Source organism: Protopterus annectens, chromosome 17.part0, assembly GCF_019279795.1.
Source record: "Protopterus annectens isolate FY-2018-M chromosome 17.part0, PAN1.0, whole genome shotgun sequence".
NCBI classification, from domain to species: Eukaryota; Metazoa; Chordata; order Ceratodontiformes; family Protopteridae; genus Protopterus; species Protopterus annectens.
In genome coordinates this window covers 131,278,815-131,302,842 of record NC_056751.1, presented here as the reverse complement: position 1 = coordinate 131,302,842, position 24,028 = coordinate 131,278,815, and the positions used below count along the sequence as shown (strand labels likewise).

Below are 24,028 nucleotides of genomic sequence, written 5' to 3'. Positions count from 1 at the left end.
AGTCTGTCCTTTCTGTTCTGGTCTCAGTTATAAAATTTACTATGTTTAAAAAAAGTTGCTATTCAACTTCTGCTCACTCTCCTTGAACTCTACTACGAGACCTGTACATGCACGTAAATCAGTTTGATAACCCAACAGTTTGCATAGCTTTCTTCCTGCTTTATTACTTAATTTATTTTTATCACCTCTCCCAAACACTCATTTTTTGCTCATTTTATCCCCAAATGTTCATTACATATTTCTCTATCACTTTTTTACTTTATAACCCATTGGTGTCATTCTATTTTCCAAGCTTTAACTTCTTAACATAAAGACTTTCATCTACACAAGATCTGTACATAATGTTCTTTATATTCCCTTCCTAAATCTGCTCAAATGTCCTTATGTGAACCTTTCGTTAACTGTCTGGCACTGTGCCTATATAACGTGCTTCCATTTGGGAATATATTATGTGTCCTGAATCAAAACAGATCAATCTAAGTAGCGTGGCCTTGGTTTATGTCTCCAAATCTTGAAGTCCTAAACTACCCTGTTACTCTGTGATTACAAAAGAGAGTAAGTGCACTGAGAAAACATGCCAACAAAAACTACAACATCCTTTTTCATTTACTTCCATATCTGATACCTTGGCAGATACATACAAGCCAAATCGATATAGAGGCTTAAGATTTTTTTAATAAAGTGAGATGCAATTTTTTAGACTTTTTACAGCAGATAAACTAAACCAAATGCAAGGACAGAATGAAGCTGCTTCTCTAGAAAAGGATTCTTTCAAGTCATCTAAAGCCTTTCTGCACCTTCTCTCTGTTTTATCAGTAAAACCAAGACACAGTAAACATTGACCAGCGTCATGCTGTGAGTTAAGCCGATATGGACATCTACAGGGCCTGTCCATGGGTAGAATGGACCTACAGGATGAACTGCTCATAAACACAAGAGCAGACATTGCAATTTATAGAATTAGTGGACCCAAGCCCAACAAAGAGGAATCAAAAAAGTACAGTTGTGCCAAGTCAAACCAGTGACAAGTGGAGTACCACAGGGTTCAGTCCTGGAACTTCTCCTGTTTGGTATCTACTTCTCTGAAGTACAGGCTAACACATAAGGCCTCTGGCTAACGAAGTTCGCAGATGACTGCAAACTAGGAGCCATAGTCAAGTCCCCAAATGATGTGGGCATCCTACAAAAAGGCCTCGCTGAGACAGATGCCAGGTGTCAGAGCCATGGCCTCAGACCCAATGCCAAAAAGTGCAGTGTCATCCCCCCCCCCCTTTATTAAAAACTCTGTACTCATGAACCACCATTTAGGCAGCAATCTACTTAACACCCAATGTGTGAGAAGAGACCTTGGGAACCAGGTGGACAGTAGTCTCTCCTTTGATAGTCCCATCGCCACAGTAGTCAGAAAGTCCTTCTACGTGGCACACCTCATCATAAAAGGGTTCTCATCCAGGAAAAAAGAGGTCATTGTTCTCCTCTACTCGACAATCAGACTCGTTATAGAGTACAACGCCCCTTTTTGAATGTACCTCAGAAGACATCTGCAGCAACTGGAAAGGTCACAGAAGTACCTCACAAAGAGGATTACTGGCCTCAAACAAATGCCCTACACTGACTGTCTTAAAAAACTCCAGCTTTACTCCGAAGCATATCGCCTACTCCGAGGTGATCTCTGCCTAACATAACATATGACAAACCCAGAACTGTTGGACATGCTACACCTAAAGAAATCCCAATTCCTCCAAGCTTCACGCTCTAGGGACCTAAACCTCGTCACCACAATAAACAGGACATGTTGGAGGGATAGATTCCTGTCCCAGAGACTTCCCATACTCTGGAACAAGCTACCCATCTAAGTCAAAGTTTTTCATTAACACTCTAAGAAAAATTTGATGAGTGGATGGGAAATAGGAAATGCACCCCGGGGATCACTTCTGTGTCTCTGCTCAACAGTGGCACAGAAAAATAACTTTCTTGGGTGGCATAACATAGGGGACCTTGTTGGTTAGGCTTACGTAGGCCCTTGGGCCGATAGCCTAGTACCTACCTATGAACACTGGTTACTGGCATATTGCTAGAAGAGCCCTACTACCCTCCCTATGGCAATCAAAGCTCATGGCTCCTCCCACTGTGTGTCTGTGGGTGTGAAGGACTAATATTATGGCAGGACCAGGACTGCCCTACTAACTCACAGACATGACCATTTTAGTTTTCTTGGGTCCACCATGAATTGCAGACAAAAGCGCAAGCTTTGTGAACACAATGTTTCAAACCAACGCACCACATACAAAACAAAACACTGCCAGTAAGGAAGTGTTTGGTATGAACATCTGTTTCAAATAATAGGTAAGTAGGACTCCCGCAACCATTTTATGTTCAATAAAATACCACCCTACTGGCATATAGATAAGATTCTCAAATCTTACCCAACCTGGGATGAGGAAACATAACGGTCCAGGAGCCCCTGAGAATGGTCCTCGGAAAGCCTGCTCTGGATGTAGAAAATGTATTCAGCTTATAGTGCTTTGTAAAGGTATGTACAGAGGACAAAGACATTGCCTCTAGAATACTTTGATTCCACTCCTTTCCAATACGTCCTGAAGAGGAAAAGACCCTGGTGTAATATGCTTTTACCTTGCCAGGATTCGCATTCCTATGGTGGGTGCAACAAAAAAATAATACCAGATGAAATCCAATGTGCAGTGGTTTGCTTAGAGACAGGTGGACGACATTCTGGAACATGAGCAGGTTACACAAAAGCTGACGGGCCCAATTCCTAAAACAGCAGAAGTAGAACTCCTCTAAAAGAGACAATATAAATTTAACAGCAATATACCGGAGTTCCGCTGTGGTGACCCCTAAGCCGAAAGACAGAACAACAATAATACACAAAATGGTAGAATCCAGAGACTAGAAAAAGTAAATGAACAACTCACCAACAGAAAAACTTGAATCCAAGTTAGAGGAATGTAAAACTAAATCGGCATTTGTTTATATTAAGACACACCAAAATGACAGTAGGAAGCACCGCGCCCAGTGTAACATGGGACAACCTGATAATGTCAGACCTCTTATTTTAAAAAAAAAAGAATGTTGGTGTAAAGCAAAGAAAATGAAATTTAAAAAAAACACACAGACAGCCTAACGTTCATCCCCACCCCCAAAAAGACAGCAAGGCACTTAAAACTGTGTATAGTAGCAGGGGGACATCAAATCCTTGCTGGATGCATGTGGCCATTTGACGTTGACATTAAGTCAGTAATGGCCAACAAAGTTTCATATTTTCAATTTTTTTATACTTCTTAATCTAAAAAAAATACAAAATTAGAACAATTTAAAATGTGACAAGCACTTAAATGACAACCTCATTGGGGTGTTAATCAAGTCAGTATTGCCCACACTTAAAGTATGATGCTGTGTCCTAAGAGAGAACAATCCCCTTAAAATGAGATTGGTAAAACAGAACAAATGCCATCCATAGCTCTGACGCTGCAATAATCACCTAAAGTAAAATACAGACGTAGCTTCATTAAATGACCGCAGCAGCAAAAGTCGTAAACAGACAGTTCCACAATAAAAGTGCACATTTGGAAAATTAACAGCCTGAATGTGGCAGTAAAAAGAAGTTATGTACTCAACATAACGTTCCATCTGAGTAGGTAACTTCATATGTCAGCAACCTGTGATATCGGATCCGTCCTGGATCTGAGCCGGCAGCTTTCCAAGCTAGAGATCCAAGCTCCAAGCTGCTCCCCCTTACCCATAATACCCTGCTACCTCCCTCCAGTCCTCAGATAGAGTTTGCCCAATTACCAGACAACACCAAGACAAACAATACCTGAACATCCTAACCTGATGCATACCAGGACTGAATCATTCTATCATTCAGGTAACAAAAGCCAGGTTAGGGGGAAGGAGGGGGGTTGGTTGCTGACAAATGAAGTTACCTACTCAGATGAAACATTATGGTGAGTAAATAACTTCTTTATCTGAAGTAGTTAACTTCATTTGATCAGCAACCTGTGGGACAGAGTCCCCAGCTACCAAAAACCTTGGGAGGTCCTCAAGGAAGAATATTCCGGAGCACTGCAGAGCCAAAGGCCGCACTCCCTCTGGATATCAGATTTAATTTATAATGCGAAATAAAGGTACGAGAAGAAATCCAAGTAGCCGCAGAACAGATGTCATCCAAGGGAACTCTTGACCAAAACGCAGCAGAGGTAGCCATAGAACGGGTAGAATGAGCATGAACACCCAAGGGCTCCGGCCGACCAGAAATTTTATATGTAAGCAAAATGCAGCAAGATATCCATCTAGCTAGAGTCACCTTCATTACTGGTTTACCCAAGGATGGCTTAAGCAAAGGAAACATAGAGCTGCTCCGACTTGTGAGAGGCAGCTGTTCTGTGCAAGTAAAAGCGCAATTGTCTATGCACATCTAATGAATGCAGTCTGTACTCCCCCTTGTTCTGATAGTTAGGGAAGAAAACAGGCAGATTAATGGATTGGTTGATGTTAGCCTCAGAAGCCACTTTAGGTAAGAAGGAAGGATTAGTCCTGAGAGATACTCTGTCCTTCTGGAAGACAAGATACGGGGGTTTAGTACAAAGGGCCTAAAGCTCAGATAACCTTCTAGCTGAGGTAATAGCAATTAAGAAGGCAGTTTTCCAAGACAAGAACTTTAAGTCAACAGAAGCTGCAGGTGCAAAGGGTGGACCAGTTAGAGCCTGAAGGACTAAAGTTAGGTCATGGAGGAACCGCATTCTTGACAGGAGGTCTTAAAAGAAAGGTGCCCTTTAAGAAAGTCTTACAGATCTTAGTGGAAGCTAAAGGACCAAGATTGTCCCCGATGTGGAAGTGGGAAATGGCCGGCATTTGAACCTTCACAGTAGAACTGGCCCCTTGATGGAAAATGTGAGACAGAAATTCAAGTACTGCTGGAATGGGAGCCGTAAAAGGGTCCAAATTCCTATGCCAGGCCCAGATGGAAAAACATTTCCATTTACTGTTTTAGACCCTTCTGGTAGAAGGCTTATGCGCCGCCACCAGAATGGATTTAACTGCGGACGAGATACCGGGAGTCCTAGCTACTAACGGAACTGGATCAACCAAGCAGAGAGCTTGAGGTCATCCAGATTCGGAGATTTCAATCCCGAAAGATGAGAGATCAGATCTGGGATGGGATCTAAGATCCAAAGAGGAGCTATGAGATGAGACTGTAGGTACGGGAAAGTACAGTTTTGTACCTACCATAAATGTAGATGTTCGAGTGTTCACCCTGCTGCAGTCATCACACTAGGGTTATCCTGTCGTCAGGCGGTCCCCGCGGTCGGCCGGAATTCCAAAGTCTTGGTCCAGCGTCAGTTGCTGTCGCCTCTTCCCTGATGTCAGTGCGCCAGGGGTATATATATTGTAACCAACGCCATTTTCTTCAGTTTTTCTTGCCCCAGATGTCAGGTGCCCCCTGAAAAGGTGGTCAGAAATGAGTACCAAATGGAGTAACCTCTGCACAAACACAAAATCCCTTCAGCTATAAGCAAATACATCAGAAAGGTATAGAAGAGATTTAGTCAGTAGATCAAAGGGGATGGAGGGAGGGTAACCTGGACTGCAGCAGGGTGAACACTCGAACATCTACATTTATGGTAGGTACAAAACTGTACTATGTTCATCGTCTTACCCTGCTGCAGTCATCACACTTGGGTTGAATCCCAAAGCTAAGGTAGGGTGGAGGTATCATAGAGGGTTAGTGGAGGCTATAAGACCCTGCAGAACTGCAGTGGCGAAGCCCGCCCTGGTCTTAGAGTAAAGAGGTAAGTAAGTCATAGTGTTTGGTAAAGGTGTGTACTGAACTCCAAGATGCAGCTAAAATCTCCTTGGTTGGAACCCCCTGAGGAAGGCTGTAGAGGTAGCTGTTGCCCTGGTAGAGTGGGGCCTAATAGTAGCAAGAACTGGTTTCCCATGATGGGTATAGCAGAAACGTATGCAATGACCTATCCATTTAGATATGGTTTGCTTTGATATAGCCTTCCCTTGAGAAGCTGTAGCACAGGATACAAAGAGCTGGTCAGATTTTCTTAGTCTTGTCCAAATAGTAACGAAGTTGCCTGTGAATGTCCAAGGAACGCAGGAGTCTCTCACCTTTGTTCTGTGGATTTGGGAAGAAGGTGGGTAAGTGGATGGTTTGATTTAAAGCCACACTGGAAACCACCTTAGGCATAAAGGAAGGATTAGTTCGTAGGGAAACTGTCTTGATGAAAATTTAGGAAAGGTTCCACAGCCATTAGTGCCTGTAGCTCTGAGACTCTCCTAGCTGAAGTTATTGCTAGGAGCAGGGCAGTCTTCCATGATAGGAACTGAAGATCTGCAGAGAAAGCTGGTTCAAAGGGAGGTAGCGTTAGTTTTTCCAGAACAAAATTGAGGTCCCATGTTGGTGTAGGAGCTCTCCTGGGTGGTCTAATGTTTTTTGCCCCTCTGAGGAACTGCCTTAGAAGAGGATGTGAAAATAAAGGTGGATCCGTGTTGTAGTGAGCTGAAATAGCTGAAGCATGGATTTTAATGGAGGAAAAAAAGTCCTTAGTGCAACATCTCAGCTAAATACTGTAGAATGTGAGGCATGTGAGGCTGAATTGTGTCTTGGCCTTTAGCTTGGTTCCAGGCACAAAACCTTTTCCATTTGTCTGAATAAGCCTTCCTGGTGCTTGGTCTCCTGGCTTCCAGAATAACATCCAGAACTGCTTGTGAAAGAGGAGCTGGTTGGATGTTTAGTTGATTTGCCATGCAGCCAGATTTAAAGTTTTGAGTTGGCTGTGAAGAATCTGATTGTTTTGTTGCATGAGGAAATGGGGGATTTGAGGCAATATCCATGGAGGGCTGTGGGCCATATTTCTCAATAGCGGGTACCAGTGCTGGTGTGGCCAGTCTGGGGCTATGAGAATCAGTCGTGGTCTCTCCTTTCTGACTTTGTGAGGAGAGGCAATGGAGGGAAGGCATAAAAGTACAGTTTTGTACCTACCATAAATGTAGATGTTGGAAGATCCACATTGCTGCAGTCCTTACATATGGGTAGTCCGCTGTCCTCGGTCGGCCCGAATACCAAAGTATTAGGCTGACGTCGGTCATGGGCGCTCAGATCTGACATCAGAGCGTCAGGGTATTAAAGCGCATGACCGACGTCATATCCTCAGTCTTTTCTTGCCCCAGATGTCAGAAGGCCCTAAAAAGAAAGGCCACCGCCAAAAAAAAAAAAATACTTCCCAAAAGGCATGTACAAATAACAGCTACCACCCCAACCAGACAACCATTCCAAACTACAGAGGGGAAGGAGGGAGGGTAAATTGGACTGCAGCAATGTGGATCTTCGAATGGTAGGCACAAAACTGTACTATGTTCTTCATCTCACATTGCTGCAGTCCTTACATATGGGTAGAATCCCAAAGCAGAGGTAAAGGGAGGCTGGCAAAATCATAAAGCATTGGGAGCTGCCAAAATGCCCTGTAAGATTGCAGTGGCAAATCCAGCCCTAGATTTGGAATAAAGAGGAAGGTGGTAATGTTTAGAAAAAGTATGCACTGAACTCCAAGTAGCTGCTTCCAAAATGTCTTTAGTAGCTACTCCCCTTAAAAAAGCTGTAGAAGTGGCAGTAGCCCTAGTGGAGTGAGGTCTGATTCCAGCCGGAATCTCCTTACCATGATGAGAATAACAAAAAGCAATACAAAAGCCAATCCACTTAGAAATAGTTTGTTTTGAAACAGGTTTCCCCTGAGAACCCAAAGCAAAAGAAACAAACAACTGCTGAGACTGTCTGAACCCTTTAGTCCTGCTCAAATAATAACGCAACTGCCTGTGAATATCCAAAGTGTGCAAACTTTTCTCCCCTTTATTTTGGGGATCTGCATAAAAAGTAGGCAAATGAATTGATTGGTTCAAGGCCACATATGAAACCACTTTAGGCATAAAGGTAGGATTAGTACGCAGAGATACCCTATCCTTATGAAAAATTAGGAAGGGTTCAACTGCCATAAGAGTCTGTAATTCAGAAACCCTTCTAGCAGACGTAATGGCCAACAAAAAAGCAGTCTTCCAAGACAAAAACTTTAACTCAGCAGTAGCTGCAGGTTCAAAAGGAGGTAAAGTAAGTTTTTCCAACACAAAATTGAGATCCCAGGCAGGAGTAGGAGCTCTACGTGGGGGTCTTATGTTCTTTGCCCCTCTAAGGAATTGTTTAAACAAAGGATGAGAGAATAATGGAGGGTCACAGTCATAGTGAGCAGAAATGGCTGCAGCATGAACTTTTATAGAGGAGAAAGACAAACCCTTGTCTAATAATTCTGTAAGATATTGAAGAGAAACACTTAAATCAGGCCTGGAAACATCAAAGCCCTTTGTTTTGCTCCAAATTAAAAATCTCCTCCATTTATCAGCATAAACTTTCCTTGTACTAGGCCTTCTGGCCTCCAAAATAACATTCAAAACTTGTTGTGGCAGCTGCGACCCTCCAGGTTCTACAACAGAATATGCCAGGCTGTTAGATGCAGGGACTGAATCCTGACATTGAGGAAATGATTGCCCTCCTGTGACAAAAAGTGCGGAATCGAAGGCAAAGGCCATGGAGGCTCCCGTACTAAACTCCTCAGCAGAGGGTACCAGTGCTGTCGAGGCCACTCTGGAGCTATTAGAATCATGGAGGGCTTGTCTTGTCTGACCTTCAAGAGTACCTTGGGGAGGAGAGGCAGAGGCGGAAAGGCATAGACGTGAAGATTGCTCCAACTGAATGACAGAGCATCCACTTTCCAAGCTGTGGGATGAAACATTTTTGTGCAAAACTTTGGCAACTGGAAATTTAGTGGAGAAGCGAACAGATCTATGTCTGGAGTTCCCCATATCACTGTCAATTTTTGAAATACATGAGGATCCAATTTCCACTCGTGGGGATCCACTAGCTGTCTGCTCAAAACATCTGCTAAGGAGTTCTGTGCTCCTGGTAGAAACCTTGCCTGAAGATTGAGGTGTAAACTGAGAGCAGTCTCCCACAAAATCATTGCTTGCCTGCAAAGAGGGTACGAATGGGTTCCCCCTTGCTTGTTGATGTACCACATGACAGTTGTGTTGTCTGTTTGAATCAACACTTGCCCTGGGTGAAGTAAATCCTTGAAAGCCATCAATGCAAATTGGACTGCTAACATCTCCTTCAAGTTGATATGTAAATGTTGAAGTCTGGCAGGCCACGTGTCTTGCACCCATTTTCCATTGAGGTGTGCTCCCCAAGCCTTGTCCGAGGCATCTGTCGTTAAAATCTGACTCGCCTCTGGTCGGGTCACAGAGAGTCCCTTGTTTAGGTGACATTCCTGAGCCCACCACAAAAATTCCTTTTGAATGCAAGGTATTATTTGAATGACAGTGTCCAGATCTTGGCAGTGTTGTGTCCATACATTTTTGAGATACCATTGTAGCTTCCTCACATGCAGTTTGGCATTGGGAAGCACCAGAATACAAGATGCCATGAACCCCAAGGCTTGAAGGACTGTCCTTGCACTCAGCCTGGACCGTAGAGACAATTGATGGAAGTAAAGGGTAAGGTTCTTTTGCTTGTCCGGGGTCAAAAAAGCCATCTGGGAAGCTGTATTCAGTCTCACACCCAGAAAGCACATTTCCTGAGAGGGTACTAGACTGGACTTTGTTTCGTTCACAGAATACCCTAGGCACCTTAACACTGCCATCACATACTGTAGATGATGAAGAAGTTCGTACTTGTCTTGAGCAAGAATCAGGCAATCGTCCAAATAAAGATAAATTTGTATTCCTCTTAACCGTAAGAAGGCTATCACTGGAGCCAGAACCTTTGTGAACACCCTGGGCGCAGTAGATAAGCCAAAGGGAAATGCAGAGAACTGATAATGTAAAGTCCCAGCCAGCAGGTACCTCCTGCAACTGGGCCTGATAGGAACATGAAGATAAGCCTCTTTGAGATCCAGAGTTACCATCCAGTGATCTTTGCCCAACACAGGTAGAAGTTGTTGCAACGTCAACATTTTGAATTTTGGAATGTCTAGGTATGTGTTGAGGATAGATAAATCCAAAATCGGTCTCCAAGTGTTTCCTTTCTTTGGTACTAGAAACAGGCGAGAATAAAATCCTAGGCCCACTTCTGACAGAGGGACCTGCTGTACAGCCCCCATTTGAAGAAGTAAAGAAATCTGCTTGTGAGCCTCTACCCTTTGCTGAGGAGGAACGTCTGGCATGCCTTTGAAAGGAGGCAATGTATGGAAATAAAACTTGTAGCCTCGGGTCTATAATGTCCAACACCCATTTGTCCTGGGTGACTAAAACCAAGTTTTGCTTGAAGAGTGCCAACTTTCCTCCCAAAGGAGCTGCCAGACAGGAAGAATCTGGCAGCTGAAAATGCAGGTCATTGGGCCTGTTTATGAAAGGACTGGCCCCTGCCCTCACCTGTAGATTGTGCAGGTGAACTCCACATTCTAGGCCTGAAAGTACTCTGAGCTCTGCCCCTACCACGTCTAGATCTACCCCTAGACTGTGAATCAGAAGAAGGATAAGCCCATCCCTTAGTAGGCCAATTCCTGCTAAACTTAGGAGGCTGCACCTGCAAAAAATCTTTAACAGTCTGCATAGACTTAGCCTTGTCTTCCATTTTCTTCAAGACAGATTCCACAGGAGAACCAAACAAAACTTCAGACTGTAAAGGAGCATCCAAAATTCTAGTTTTAACATGCTCTGACAAATTCTGATCCTTAAGCCAGGCGTGCCTGCGAATAACTGAACCAGTGGCAGCCACCCTGGAAGAAGCCTGTAAAGCATCAAAACCACACTGCAAAGAATGCTTACCCACCTGTTCAGAGGCATGTACCAAATCCTGTAATTCTTTACACTCTATGCCCTCTGCCAAAGCATCCACTTTAGATTTTAGTTGAGTAAGGAGAAAATTCTGATACTTTAACATATGAAACTGGCAATTCAAAGCCCTCATTGCTAAAGTGGAAGAGGTATACACTTTCTTACCCCATCTATCCAAAGCTCTAGCATCTTTATCAATAGGAACTGGATTCTTTACAACAGAAGCCCTGACACCCTTAGGTCCCTGGCTAATAGTTTCTGGGTCAGCCCTAGGACTCTTATACAGATATTTATGAGCTTCAGGTACTCTGTAATACCTGTCTGGCTTAACTGGCGCAGGAGGCACAGAGTCTGGATTAAGGGAAGCCTCGGAGAAAACGTCTTGAACAACATCCAAAACAGGAGGTATAGCCAAGGGCCTATGTTGTGGTAAAAACAAAAATTCCCTAAGCCTCTTTCGGGAATCTGAGAAATCCTGACCTTCCCATTTAAAATGTTCCCTCATAGAATGCAGGGTTTCTGAAAAAGAAAAATCCTCTGGAGGAGAAGCAGAAAGAGTGGAATCCTCTGGGTCTGAATCAGAATAAGGAGGAAAATCTTGAATGTCCTCAGCCGAAGACTCTGAGTAATCTGAAGCCTGCTCCAAACTTTCCACCCTAGGCCTCTTATCAGGAGGGGGCATAGAACCTCTGATTAAAGAAATTAAATCTTCTGCCATTTTAAGCATGTGTTTTTTAGGCACAGAACCTGCAAAACTAGGACTGACACCCGTGGAAGGCAAACCAGGCCTGCCTTTGGAAGGAGCCTTAGAGACAGAAGGAGAAGGCCTAACCACCTTAGGCAAGGAAGGGAGAACAGCAACCTGAGAGGCCCCCTCAGCCTGACCTGACTCCTGAGAGGCCACATCTTGCAAAATTAAAGCCTCCCCCTGAGACTCAACTGAAACCTCGGCCGGATCCACAGATTCCACCGTAGTTTCTAAAGAACCGGCGTCCGGAACGGACGACTCATCCTGCCTGGACTTTAAAGATTTGTCTTTGCGCTTCTTCGCGGTAGCAGGCGTCGGAGGATCCGACGGCATATTATAATTACACCGCTTACCAAAGACAAGCCTAGCGCAATCTAACCTAAGTTTAGTGGTGCGCTTATTAAACCTAGCACAAAAGCGACACCAGACTACGTCGTGCTCAGGTCCCAAACAAGGAATACAAAGAGAGTGGTAATCCCTATGCGGTATCTGTTTCCCACAAGAAATATAATTATTCACTTTTTCTGACATCCGGAATTAACTGAGGCAAGGAAAAACAAAAATATTCCCCAACGGGTTACTTAGCCCAACTTGGTTTCGGTCTGAAACTCAAAATACGAAAATTTCAGAACGCCGAACGGCACTTGCAAACGCTGCTTCTGCATCGGACCATGCGGCAAAAAAGACTGAGGATATGACTTCGGTCATGCGCTTTAATACCCTGACGCTCTGATGTCAGATCTGAGCGCCCATGACAGTCAGCCTAATACTTTGGTATTCGGGCCGACCGAGGACAGCGGACTACCCATATGTAAGGACTGCAGCAATGTGAGATGAAGAACATCTGTTAGGTTTTTCCAACTGAAAGAGAGTGCGTCCACTTTCCAAGCTTGTTGGTGAAATGTCCTTGTACAAAATTTTGTTAGCCGATAGTTTTGAGGACTGGCAAACAGGTCTATGTCTGGAAGGCCCCATTTTTGAGTTATCATTGCAAATATTTGTGGATCTAGTTTCCACTCGTGGGGATACTTGATGTTTCTGCTGAGGTCGTCTGCCAATGTGTTCTTCTGTCCTGGCAGGAACAGAGCTTGTAACTGAACTTGGTAAGCCAGAGCTGTGTTCCATAAGATCATTGCTTGCCTGCATAGAGGGTAGGAATGTGTACCCCCTTGTTTGTTTATGTACCACATTACTGTGGTGTTGTCCATCCTTATTGCAAGTTGTCCTGGATGTAACAGATCCTTGAAGGCTGTCAGAGCTTTCTGTACAGCTAGCATCTCCTTTTGATTTATGTGCAGATTTCTTTGATCTGCGGTCCATAGGCCTTGAATGCATTGCCCTGCCATGTGTGCCCCCAGGCGTAGTCTGAAGCATCTGTTGTGATAGTTTGCCTGGCTGGGGACAAGGTGAAAGGCTGACCCTTGTTGAGGTGACATGCCTGTGACCACCATAGAAATTCCTGTCGTAGGCATGGAATGAGAGATATCATTGTGTCCAAGCTGTGGCTGTGTTGAGACCATACGCTTTTTAGGTACCACTGTAATTTCCTCATATGCAGCTTTGCAAATGGCATTATTAGTATGCAAGATGCCATGAAGCCCAAAGCCTGCAGAATTTTTCTTGCAGTTAATTGGGTCTTTAATGCCATTGTCATGAAATATTGAGTCAGTTGTAGTTGTTTGTCTGGAGTAAGGTAAGCCTTCTGGGCCGTTGTATTCAAGCTGGCACCCAGGAATGTCATTTTTTGTGAGGGTACTAGATTTGACTTCTTTTCATTCACTGTGTACCCCAGGCAGTTTAGAAGATGCTTTACAAAGGCCAGATGATGTAAAATAATGTCTTTGCTTTCTGCTTGGATGAGGCAGTTGTCCAGGTATGGATATATTTGAATTCCTCTGTCTGCAGTATGCAATTACTGGTGCCAGGTATTTTGTGAAGACTCTGGACGCAGTAGATGAGCCAAAGGGCAGTGCAGAGAATTGGTAATGGGTTGAACCTGCAATGAAACGGAAGTATCTTCTGCAACTTTGTCTGATAGGGACATGCAGGTATGCCTCCTTGAGGTCCAACGTTACTAGCCATGCTTCCTTGCCCAACATAAGTAGTAGCTGCTGTAGTGTTAGCATCTTGAATTTGGGTACTTGTAAGTGTTTAGAATTGAAAGGTCCAGTATTGGTCTCCAGGCATTGTCCTTCCTGGGCACTAGAAAGTGTCTTGAGTAAAATTCTTGGCCTTGCTCTCGAGTAGGTACCAGCTGAATGGCTCTCATGTCCATGAGAGCTGTAATTTGTTTTTGTGCCTCTGCCCATTGATTTTGTGGCAGGTTTGGCATTCCTCTTTTCATTGGCAAGGTGTGAAAGTGGAATCTGTATCCTCTTAAAATTATGTCTAGGACCCATTTGTCCTTTGTGACAATGTGCCAGTTGTCTGCCAAAAGTGCGAGTTTTCCCCCCCAAGGGGGCTGCCAAGAGAGTATTGCTTGGCCAGATGAGGTGCAAGTCATTGAGTTTGTCTTCTGGTGGATTGAAACCTGTCCGCCTCCATTCTGTACTGTAGTGCCCCACTGCCGAGGTTTGTACTGGGCTTGTGGTTGTCCTCTGCCCCTTGGGCGTCTGTATTTACCCCTCTGTGGTCTGCCAGTAGCTGGAAAGGACCAATTTTTTGTTGGCCAATTTCTGCTGAAACGAGGGGGTTGTACCTGTAGTAAATCTTTGACTGTCTGTATAGATTTTGCCTTATCCTCCATTTTCTTTAAAACTTCTTCTGCTCTAACTCCAAAAAGAACATCCTGCTGTAAGGGAGCATCTAGTAGTTTTGCTTTACCATGATCAGGCAAAGTTTGTTCCTTTAACCAAGCATGCCTACGTATAACGGACCCAGTGACAGCTGCTCTGCAGGAGGTCTCCAACGAATCAAACCCACATTGCAAGGTATGTTTGCCCACCTTTTCAGTGGTGTGTAACAGATCCTGTACTTCTTTTAATTCAGATTGTTGAGGGAGAGTGGTAATTTTTTGCTTTAACTGAGAGATTAGGAATTGCTGATACTTAAGCATGTGAAATTGACAATTTAGTGCCCTCATAGCTAGTGTGGCTGAGGTGTAAACCTTTTTCCCCCCACCTGTCTAGTGCTCTAGAATCCCTCTCAGAAGGTACTGGGTTTTTAGCCATAGAAGCCTTAGCCCCCTTGGGACCCTGGGAGATAGTCTCTGGGTCAGCTACAGGGCTTTTGTAAAGAAATGTGTGTGAATCAGGCACTCTATAGTATCTATCAGGCTTAGCCGGAGCAGGAGGAAGAGAATCAGGGTTCAAACTGGATTCTAAATAGACATCATCCACAATGTCCAAAACTGGAGGGATGGCAAGTGGTCTGTGTTGTGGGAGCAAAAGAAACTCTCTGAGCCTTTTCTTAGAGTCAGAGTAGTCCTGACCCTCCCAGTGAAAATGCTCCCTCATAGTGTGCAAAGTTTCCCCAAAGGAGTAGTCTTCAGGAGGAGAAGCTGAGGGAATAGAGTCCTCAGCATCAGAATCTTCATAAGGAGAGAAGGAGTAATCTTGGTCCTCAGAGGAGCCTGAAGAAATGGACACTTGTTCAGAGGATGCAAAATCTTCCTCTTGTCTACGCCTTTTGTCAGGAGGGGGCTGGGAACCCCTGATTAAATAAATTAAATCTTCAGCCATTTTGAGCATCTGTTTCTTAGGCATGGGGCCTTGAACAGGAGACTGAAGAGCAGTTCTTTTAGATTTAGTAGGAGTCTTCGATTTAGAAAATGTTTTAATGGTGAGAGACGTCTGTCTGAAAACGCCTACAGAAACCGATGGCGTTTCTGAAGCACCGACATCTTTTGTAGCAATGTCGTCGGAAGGGCCTGAACTAAATGGCTGCGTTGGCCTGGTGCATTCCATGAAAAATTCCATAGCGGTCTCGTGTTCCAGATCTGCGGTAGTCAGGGGATGCATCAGAGCCTCACTGAGGACCGCACACCGGATCAGCCGAGGCCTCGGAATCTGGCTTAGGCCTGGGCTGTCTGTCCTAATCTTTGCGTTTTTTGAGCACGCCGGTAGTCGGTTGCTCCGACGGCATGGTGTAGTTAAATTTCCTACCGAAGTAGCATCGTGTGAAATCAAAGCGTCTTTTAATAGTACGCTTATTAAACCTAGCACAAAACCGACAAGAAGTGACGTCGTGGTCTGGGCCTAGGCAAGGTATACAATAAGAATGAAAATCCTTATAAGGTATTTGCTTCCCACAAGAAATACAATTGTTAACTTTTTCTGACATCGGTCTGAGGCAAGAAAAGTTACCCCAACGGGGTACTTAGATTTATAGAAGACTTCGGTCTGAAATTCAAATTCGAAAATCTCAGGAGTCGGCTGACCGGCACTTAGGAACTGCTTCGGGCACTGCTCGGCAAGAAAGACTGAAGAAAATGGCGTTGGTTGCAATATATATATACCCCTGGCGCACTGACGTCAGGGAAAAGGCGACAGCAACCGACGCCGGACCAAGACTTTGGAATTCCGGCCGACTGCGGGACCGCCTGATGACAGGATAAGCCTAGTGTGATGACTGCAGCAGGGTAACACGATGAACATCCAGGTTTGACGAGGCCAGAATGGGGCTATGAGGATAACCTTGCTCCCCAACCGACGAGCTTTCTGTAAGAATTTTGTCATTAACGGGAGAGGAGGATAAGCATAAAGACGACCGGATGGCCAAGCATGAACTAGAGCGTCTCTGGGGCTCTCCCCGGCAGGGGAATTAGAGCGAAAAACTCGCTGCACTTTGCATTCGAATGCGATGCAAAGAGATCGCAGCAAGTTTGACCCCATTTGAGGAAGATCTGTTTCGCTACTAAGGGGTTCAGAGACCACTCGCAAGGCGAGAGGATAGTTCGACTCAGCTTGTCCGCTAAATTGTTGGACCGACCCAGAATGTGTGTTGCTAGCAGAAAATGGATGGAGGATATCGCCCACTCCCAAACTCTCATGGCCTCTCGGCAAAGAGGGTAAGACCTGGTCCCCCCCATTTGTTGATGTACCAGACCCCTGACATGTTGTCTGTCTGAATTGCAATAGTACCCCAGAGGAAAAAGGGCATGGAGAGCTTGCAACGCTAGAAGCACTGCCCTCATCTCCAGAACACTGATATGCAGAACGGTCTCTGAGTCCACATGCCGTGGACAGTTCTGCCCATGCAATGCCCCCCCCAGGTGAGAAGCGTCCGTGGTCACCGTGGCTTGGGGTTGAGGCATCAAAAACGGCCGCCCTTCCCGAAGCTCTCGAGAATGGAGCCACCAAAGTAGGGAGTCCCTGCAAACTCTGCTGAGGGGAATCAGGGGAGTCCAATGGATGTCGAAGGATGGACCACTGGACCTGTAAGGTCCATCGAAGAACCCTCATGTTCAAGCAGGCTAGGGGTGAAAGGTTGATAGCTGCTGCCATGGAACCTAGGGCTCTCAGGACTAATTCCGCTGGTGGGGCTGGAGATTGCAGAAGTACTAAGATGTGGAGAGTTAAGTTGCAGAGTCTGTCTGATGTCAAGAAGGCCTTGGACTGAAGTGGATCTATTCTGGCCCCTAGGAAGTCCAAGACCTGAACAGGTTGAAGGGACGATTTTTTGTAAATTATAGTGATCCCCAACCGGTGGGTCAAGAGCAGGAAGCAAACCCTGGCTGAGCATAGTAGATGCCTGGTGGGAGTGGCGAGGAGCCAGTCGTCCAGGTAAGGAAAGACCCGTATTCCCTGAAGCCTCAGGTGGACCGCTACAACTGCCATGACCTTGGTGAACACCCTGGAGGCTGTGCTGAGGCCAAAAGGGAGGACCCTGAACTGATAATGACTGGCCCCCAACCGAAAGCTGAGAAACCTCCTGGATCACCTGTCCATGAGAATGTGTAAGTACACATCCTTGAGGTCTATGGAGCACATCCAGTCATTCTCCTGCAGAATGGGGAGAATAGACTGAAGAATGACCATCCAGAATTTCTCTTTGGCAATGAACTGGTTCAATGTAGACAAGTCGAAAATTGGTCTCAAGTCCCCCGTCTTTTTTGGCACCAAAAAGAACCTGGAGTAATTGCCTGAACCGGACTGGCCTGGGGGGACGTGCTGGATGGCTCTCTTTCTTAGCAGCTTCTTTATTTCTAAAGCCGCCACCTCCCTCTGACTGGGTGGAACATCGGGGAGGCGCCTCAACTGAAGGGTAAGATTTATTAAGGGGATAGAGTAACCTCTGGATATTCGGAGCACCCAGTGATCTGTCGTGATGGACTCCCAATGTGCTAGGTGTTCCGAGAAATGCCCCCCCCCCAGACTGCCTCCAGAGAGGAGCAGTCGGGCAACCCCTCAGGGTCGCTGCACGTCTCGGTCGGAAAAAGGTTCCCTCGACCCAAAATTCTTCGGCCCTCCCTCTGCCTCTGGACCAACGTCCACCTTGTCCTCCCCCTGCCTCTGAAGGACGAAGGGTCCAGAGCATAACGGGACTGCTGAGATTTCCGGAACTACATCTTCTTTTGTCCTCTCTGGTTCCTGGAAAAGGACCTTTGAGGAGCAGAGAAGCGGATTCCGTCGGCAGACAGCGTTTTCCCGTCTTTCTTGCTCTGGAGCAGCGTATCGCGGACGGTCTTGCCAAACAGCGTAGAACCGTCAAAGGGAGCGTTCGCGAAGGATGCCTTGAAGGGTTCCACAAAGTCGGAGCCAGGCGTGACGCCGTAAGGCGATGCCTGCTCCTCTGGCTCTAGCTACCCCCTCCGTGGCATGGGAGAGAAGCCACATAGATGTGTTGGATATCGATTTTACAGTGGCCATGCGATAAGAGAAAGTTAGTTTGTCCTCGGCCGACATGGACTCCGGGTGTGCCAAGTAATTCAGCGCCCTTATGGAAAAGGTGGCTGAAGCAAACATCTGCTTTCCGATGAGATCCATCATCCAAGACTCCTTGTTGGGAGGATGGACCGAGGAACTATCCTGTGCCAGTTCCTTCTTCGTGGCAGCTGCCGCCACCATAGCATCTACCGGGGAATCTTTACTCCACGCTGTCTTGTCTGTTGGGGGACTAAGGGTCTTATCTGGTCTCCTGGGGATTGGCTCTATAGTGTCCAGCTCCTTCCACGCCCTGGTAGTAATTAGGTCTAGCAGGGGGTCGGCCGGAGGGGACACCCCAAGAGGTAGACGGGCCTGTGTCAAACGCCTCCAGAAACACTGACTCATCCGAGGAAGGTTTCTGGGCTGACCACCCCCCTCTACTGCGCAGCATCTCCATAATGTCTCCAAAGGAGACGTCCTCGGAGGGGGAGTGACCTGGGGGAACCTTCCTCTTCCTCCAAGTCAGTGTCTTCCATGAGGGACTCAGTGGAGTCCAAGTGCCTCCTCTTACACTTTCGTTTGTGAGGGGCCTCCTCGGCGGGACTGTCCGGGGAGGGCTCACCAACGGGGTCATGCTCCTCTACAGGAACTAGCTGGGGGCATAGACGCAGGCTGTCCCTGGGGCCGGATGATGGAAAATAGGCCCATCTGAGAGAGAATGGTGGGTGGATCCATAGCACGAGCCGGGGACCTCGAATCCCTCGAGAGGACCCTCTCCACCATGTCTAAAGCCGAAGGTGAACCACTCTCCCTGAGATCTGAGAGCAGCCCCCTCGGATCAGACGTGTGGATCGGCACCGGAGCCAAAGCGATCGGACCCGAAAGTGAAGTGTGCTCCGACCGCATTGGAGCCAAAGACACACTCACCCCTCTGGATCCGAGGCTCGGCTCATGGCCCCCGAGAGCTCGGATCCAAAAAGGACCCAATAAACTCAAAGGTAAGGCCGGCATCGAAGTAGTGATTACTATCGGTGCAGAGTCCCTGGCTCCGAGACTACGCGGATCAGACTGCTCCGAAACCCGATAATGGATCAGAGAAGGAGCAATGGGGGCAAAGAATGGGGCCAAGCTCCCCCCGGAGGGGGGGAGGAAAGAGCACTCCCATCTGCATCTGGGCCTGAAGGAAGTGACGTATCATCCGGTCCATGTCCGCGTCAGAAAGGCTTCTCGTAGACCTAGAAGAGGCCGCCACAACAATCTTGAAGGTGGCCAGGGCTCCTCCTCTAGCTCCGGAGAGAAACGTGGGGAACAGAGCTGAGTGGGGGAGGACCCGGACACCTTACCTTCAAGGGAGAATAGAGCTGCTTAGCCGGCGGGGCCGAGTGGGCTGAATCGGCCCGCCGCCTGTGGCTCCTATGCCTCTCACTGTCTTTGTCTCTCTCTTTCTCCTTCTCTCTCTCTTCTCTTTCTTTCTAGGTTCCCTCTCTCCCTGGGACACAGTGGGAGGTTGAGTCCCAGCCATGGGAGCAGGAACCGTTGGCTGAACAGCCGCAGCCGCGACTGGCACCACTGAGGGAGAGGAGGAACAAGTAGAATCTGCGGGTAAAAGGACCGCTAAGATTAACTTGTTCCTCCTGTCTCTCAGAGCCGGGGGTTAAAGGCAGCACATATCTGGCAGCCTGATGTCAAATGTGCAACCCCCTGGCAAAGAACGCACTGAGTGTGGCCATCGGCTGGGGACAGCTTATGGCCAAACAGAGCATTTGGAAAAGATGGCCTTAGGGCCTTCGGCCATGTCTACCACAATCACACTCCCTAACACACAGATAAGGGGAAGGGGAATACACTAAAATTAAACTAAACTAGTCTAAGAGATTAACTATCACACACACACACTTTTTAAACTGGTAAAAAGGTAGAGAAAATTCCTATCCTTATCTTACCTAATCGCAAGAAGCTCATCACTCGTGCTTACAGAAGCCGCGGCAAACGAGATCTGAAAACTGGAGGGAGGTAGCAGGGTATTATAGGTAAGGGGGAGGCGCTTGGAGCTCGGATCTCTAGTTTGGAAAGCTGCCGGCTCGGATCCAGGACGGATCCGATACCCACAGGTTGCTGATCAAATGAAGTTAACTACTTCAGATACAAAGATATGTGCACACTAAAATAATCAAAACTGTGTCAATAGCTTGCAAAAGCCAGTTCCACATCAGAAATACCAAATGAATAAATAAAAATCCTGGCTTCAGCAGTAAATGAAAAAACTGTTTCAGTACAGCAGCTGACAAAATGTAGAAGCAAAAGTAACTGTAGCCACATCTTTGAGAAGACATTCACAAAGTGTACCACCAGAAACATGAAATTTGGATCATAAATGATACAAGCAGTAGGGCAAGTGGGGAAAAAAGAGAGTGATGCAGGTGCTGAGAATTCACATTCCCTCGTATTCTAATGTGGACTCATAGCTTGCACTCAAGACAAGCATATACACACAGAGTGCAGGAATGATAAAATTCTGAAATATGCTAAGCTGGAGACATCAGAAAAAGACTTCCCAGTGCAGATGGCCTCTGAAGTCAGATTGCAGGTTCCCAGTGCACTACTTGTATCCCCCATCACAATACTGACTACCAACAAGCATATTATATAAAAACTACTTTTTACACAATTAGAAATTATTCAGCTACAACTAAACAAAGTAAAGCTTTGAAATGTCATTAAATTAAGGTACAGTTTACTCTGATTGCGCATTTAACAATACTTAGTATTTTCCCAGTTATATTGTATTAAACGTTTTGCTGTATGTGAAAAACAGTTAATAAAACAGATCCTAAGCTACTGCTTATAGTGCACTTACTCTTGCAAAAAGTGTTGTTGTGGTCCAATAACTGAACCAGGTCTGCATATCCTTAGCCAGGCAATTGCTTCAGCAGCTGTCATCTTGTAATGCTTCATAAGGTAACATGCTATAAGCGTACCGGTACGACCAAGGCCAGCTAGATTAACAAATAATGCAGAACACAAGTAATGCAAAATGACAGGTCTTTCACTTTATAATATTATAATACAAGAATTTCAGGCAAAATACATAAATTTCAAAAAAAAAAAAACCCAAACCAAACAAAAACAAAAAAAAAAACACACGTTAGTTACTGTAGAATAATATAAAACAGCAACATCTGTAATACAGTTGTATGCCAACTTCCATATTAACTGAGAATTTTCAAAATAAAATAAAACAAATAAAAGTTTGCAACTGATGCAATACAGAGCATCTTTTTCCATACTTCAAACTTTGGATTAATCTACTCTTGCTCAGATTACAATAACTACTGGGTTTACTAAAGCAGTGGTGTTTAGGTTACAGCACACAGACTACAGCATACTAAGCACACTCAAAATTTACAGCTTTCAAAGCAGCTGTCCATCATCCCTATACAAAAGCCTCAACCTCCAGAACCTGCGTGCCACAAAATTCCATATCCCCGTTTCAGAATATTCTAAGGTTTAATCACTCTGTGAAGCAATGTCTCCTTTTTAAATTCAAACCTAAACCCCTTCTGGCCATCCAGCTGTGGTAAAGCCTTCACACAGAATCCCCACAATCGTATCATTCTTACCTTTCATATATGAGAGGTTGGCATAATGGTTAGGGTCTTTACCTCATATATACAATATATAAGGTTTTACTCTAACCTCTGGCTACTGGCTAGGCTTGCAATAGCCTAAACACTGATAGCTTAGTATTTACCTATGAGTTGAGGGTTGGAATAATTGTTAAGGTGTTTACCTCCCAGACACAAGGTACAAGGTTTGATTCTCACCTCTAGGAAGCTGGCATGGTTTAAATGATCCACAAGGGTACCTAGCCTACTACTTGCCTAGGAAACTAAATCTTTGCATTTCCTTTAGACCTTTTTAACTTCCAGGGGGTCAAGATGAGTGATATACACTGGTCATAGCAATATATCTATAAAAGATAAATTATTAGAAGAGTACATGTACTACAGACACTGAAAAGAACAGTTTCTGCCAAGTTTTCTCCTGTGCAATCTTAAATAAGTCTCCAGCGCTGAATGCCGTGACAAAGTTGTGGTATTATTTCCTTATAACTGCAATGGCAGTCAGTGTGTCACTTAGGTGCTTATTAGGCTACTGAACTAGGAGGATCTTTGGAAGCCTAGACATGCACTCACACAGTTTACTAATCCTAGTAAAGAAAATGTGAATTAACCCAGAAACCTTTCTATTTAAGTAGGAGTTACCAGAGATAGGCCCACATTGCATGTCAGAGTTACCCATAAGGGACAATTATATTAATTCAGGGGTGAACTAGTAGAGTTTCCCATTCATTTGTCCAGATTTTGCCTGAACAGAGTAAGAAAGAGAGGAACACTATTCAAGAGAAGTGCTTTTCTCTGTGAAAAGCATCTGTCCCTTCAGCATGTTCTATTTAGGTTGCAAAAGACATTAAGATTTCTTGAGTGGGGGGGTTTCTGCCACTACTGCATCTGTGAATGTGCAGAAGGTCTGAAAAAATGAGGTTGGTATGGGGGTCTGTAAGCGAGGAAGATATTGCCCCTCAATAGACAATATGCTACCAAGAATAGGGACAAGGCTTTAAGACGATCATGGTAGCTTTTGTGATTTAAGCCTTTTTTTACTTGATGATGAAGTTGCTGTCCTTCAAGTTGCGCTAAGTATTTGGACAGGTACACACAGAAGGGGGGATTACACTCAAATGATCGGTGTAAAGTGCAGAATACAGGGAATAATCACCTGCTTGGATTGGGATGGTATACTTACATATTTATAAGCTGCACAAGGAAAAATGACTTTCTTATGATAGTAGATGCATAAAGTTTGAAGTACAACTTATTGTCAACATGGGTTACCAAGGTCCTCAACTACTGGATAAATTTTCAGGCATGTATAGTCAAAGTGACACTCGCAGGAAACATCATGCTTGCTGAAGGATACTACTTTACATTTTTGGGTGTTGAGTTTTAAACCATGGTTTTTGCACCCAATATTTGTTAGGTAAAGACTGTACTGTAGAATTGTTGTACTTTCTGAAGTGTTTATAATGGCATGAAGTTAACAATCATCTGGAAAGCTGGTTAGTCATAAACCCTTAATATTAGCTTTAAATTCTGAAAAGTACATTTTTTAAAACTTTATTTTAGCCTTTGTTGACAGAGTTAGCAGCACTAGGATAAGTATGCCCTTTTCACGGGAGACCCTAGGCAGTATTGATATTACCAAGGGAAATTTGGTTACAGCATCATAAAGTTTCCTCCACTCTCTTCAATAAGTGCCATGTGTTCTTTTACATTAATATGAGCTACCACTAACTCAAGCAGATGGGCCCTCGGTTTAATGTCGCACCTGAAGACTGACATGCCCAGGAGTGCACCCCCCCCTTATGAACCTAGAGATGATACAGTAGTAGTGAACACTTAAGAAAAAAATATAAGCAAAAAGTCATTATCAGTAACTGATACCTAGGAGAGCTCACAGCACTAGGTTTACAACTGGGCTCTCAGCCTAGAGCCCTTGGGGTTAGATCTTGTTTGATCTCAAGCTTCTGTAATTGTGCACTGATGCCCCTTGCATGTCT

The 24,028-nt window shown here is 45.2% G+C and overlaps 1 protein-coding gene across 6 annotated transcripts in view; it reads right to left on the bottom strand.

Moving 5' to 3' along the window:
* CDC14B (cell division cycle 14B) overlaps nucleotides 1-24,028 on the bottom strand; it is a 2,772,169-nt gene that overhangs the window by 1,256,833 nt on the left and 1,491,308 nt on the right. For all 6 annotated transcript variants that reach the window (XM_044059784.1, XM_044059788.1, XM_044059789.1 and 3 more), the window contains one exon: nucleotides 21,266-21,404. In XM_044059784.1, the coding sequence (XP_043915719.1) occupies nucleotides 21,266-21,404 (139 nt within the window). The remainder of the gene's footprint in view (nucleotides 1-21,265; nucleotides 21,405-24,028) is intronic.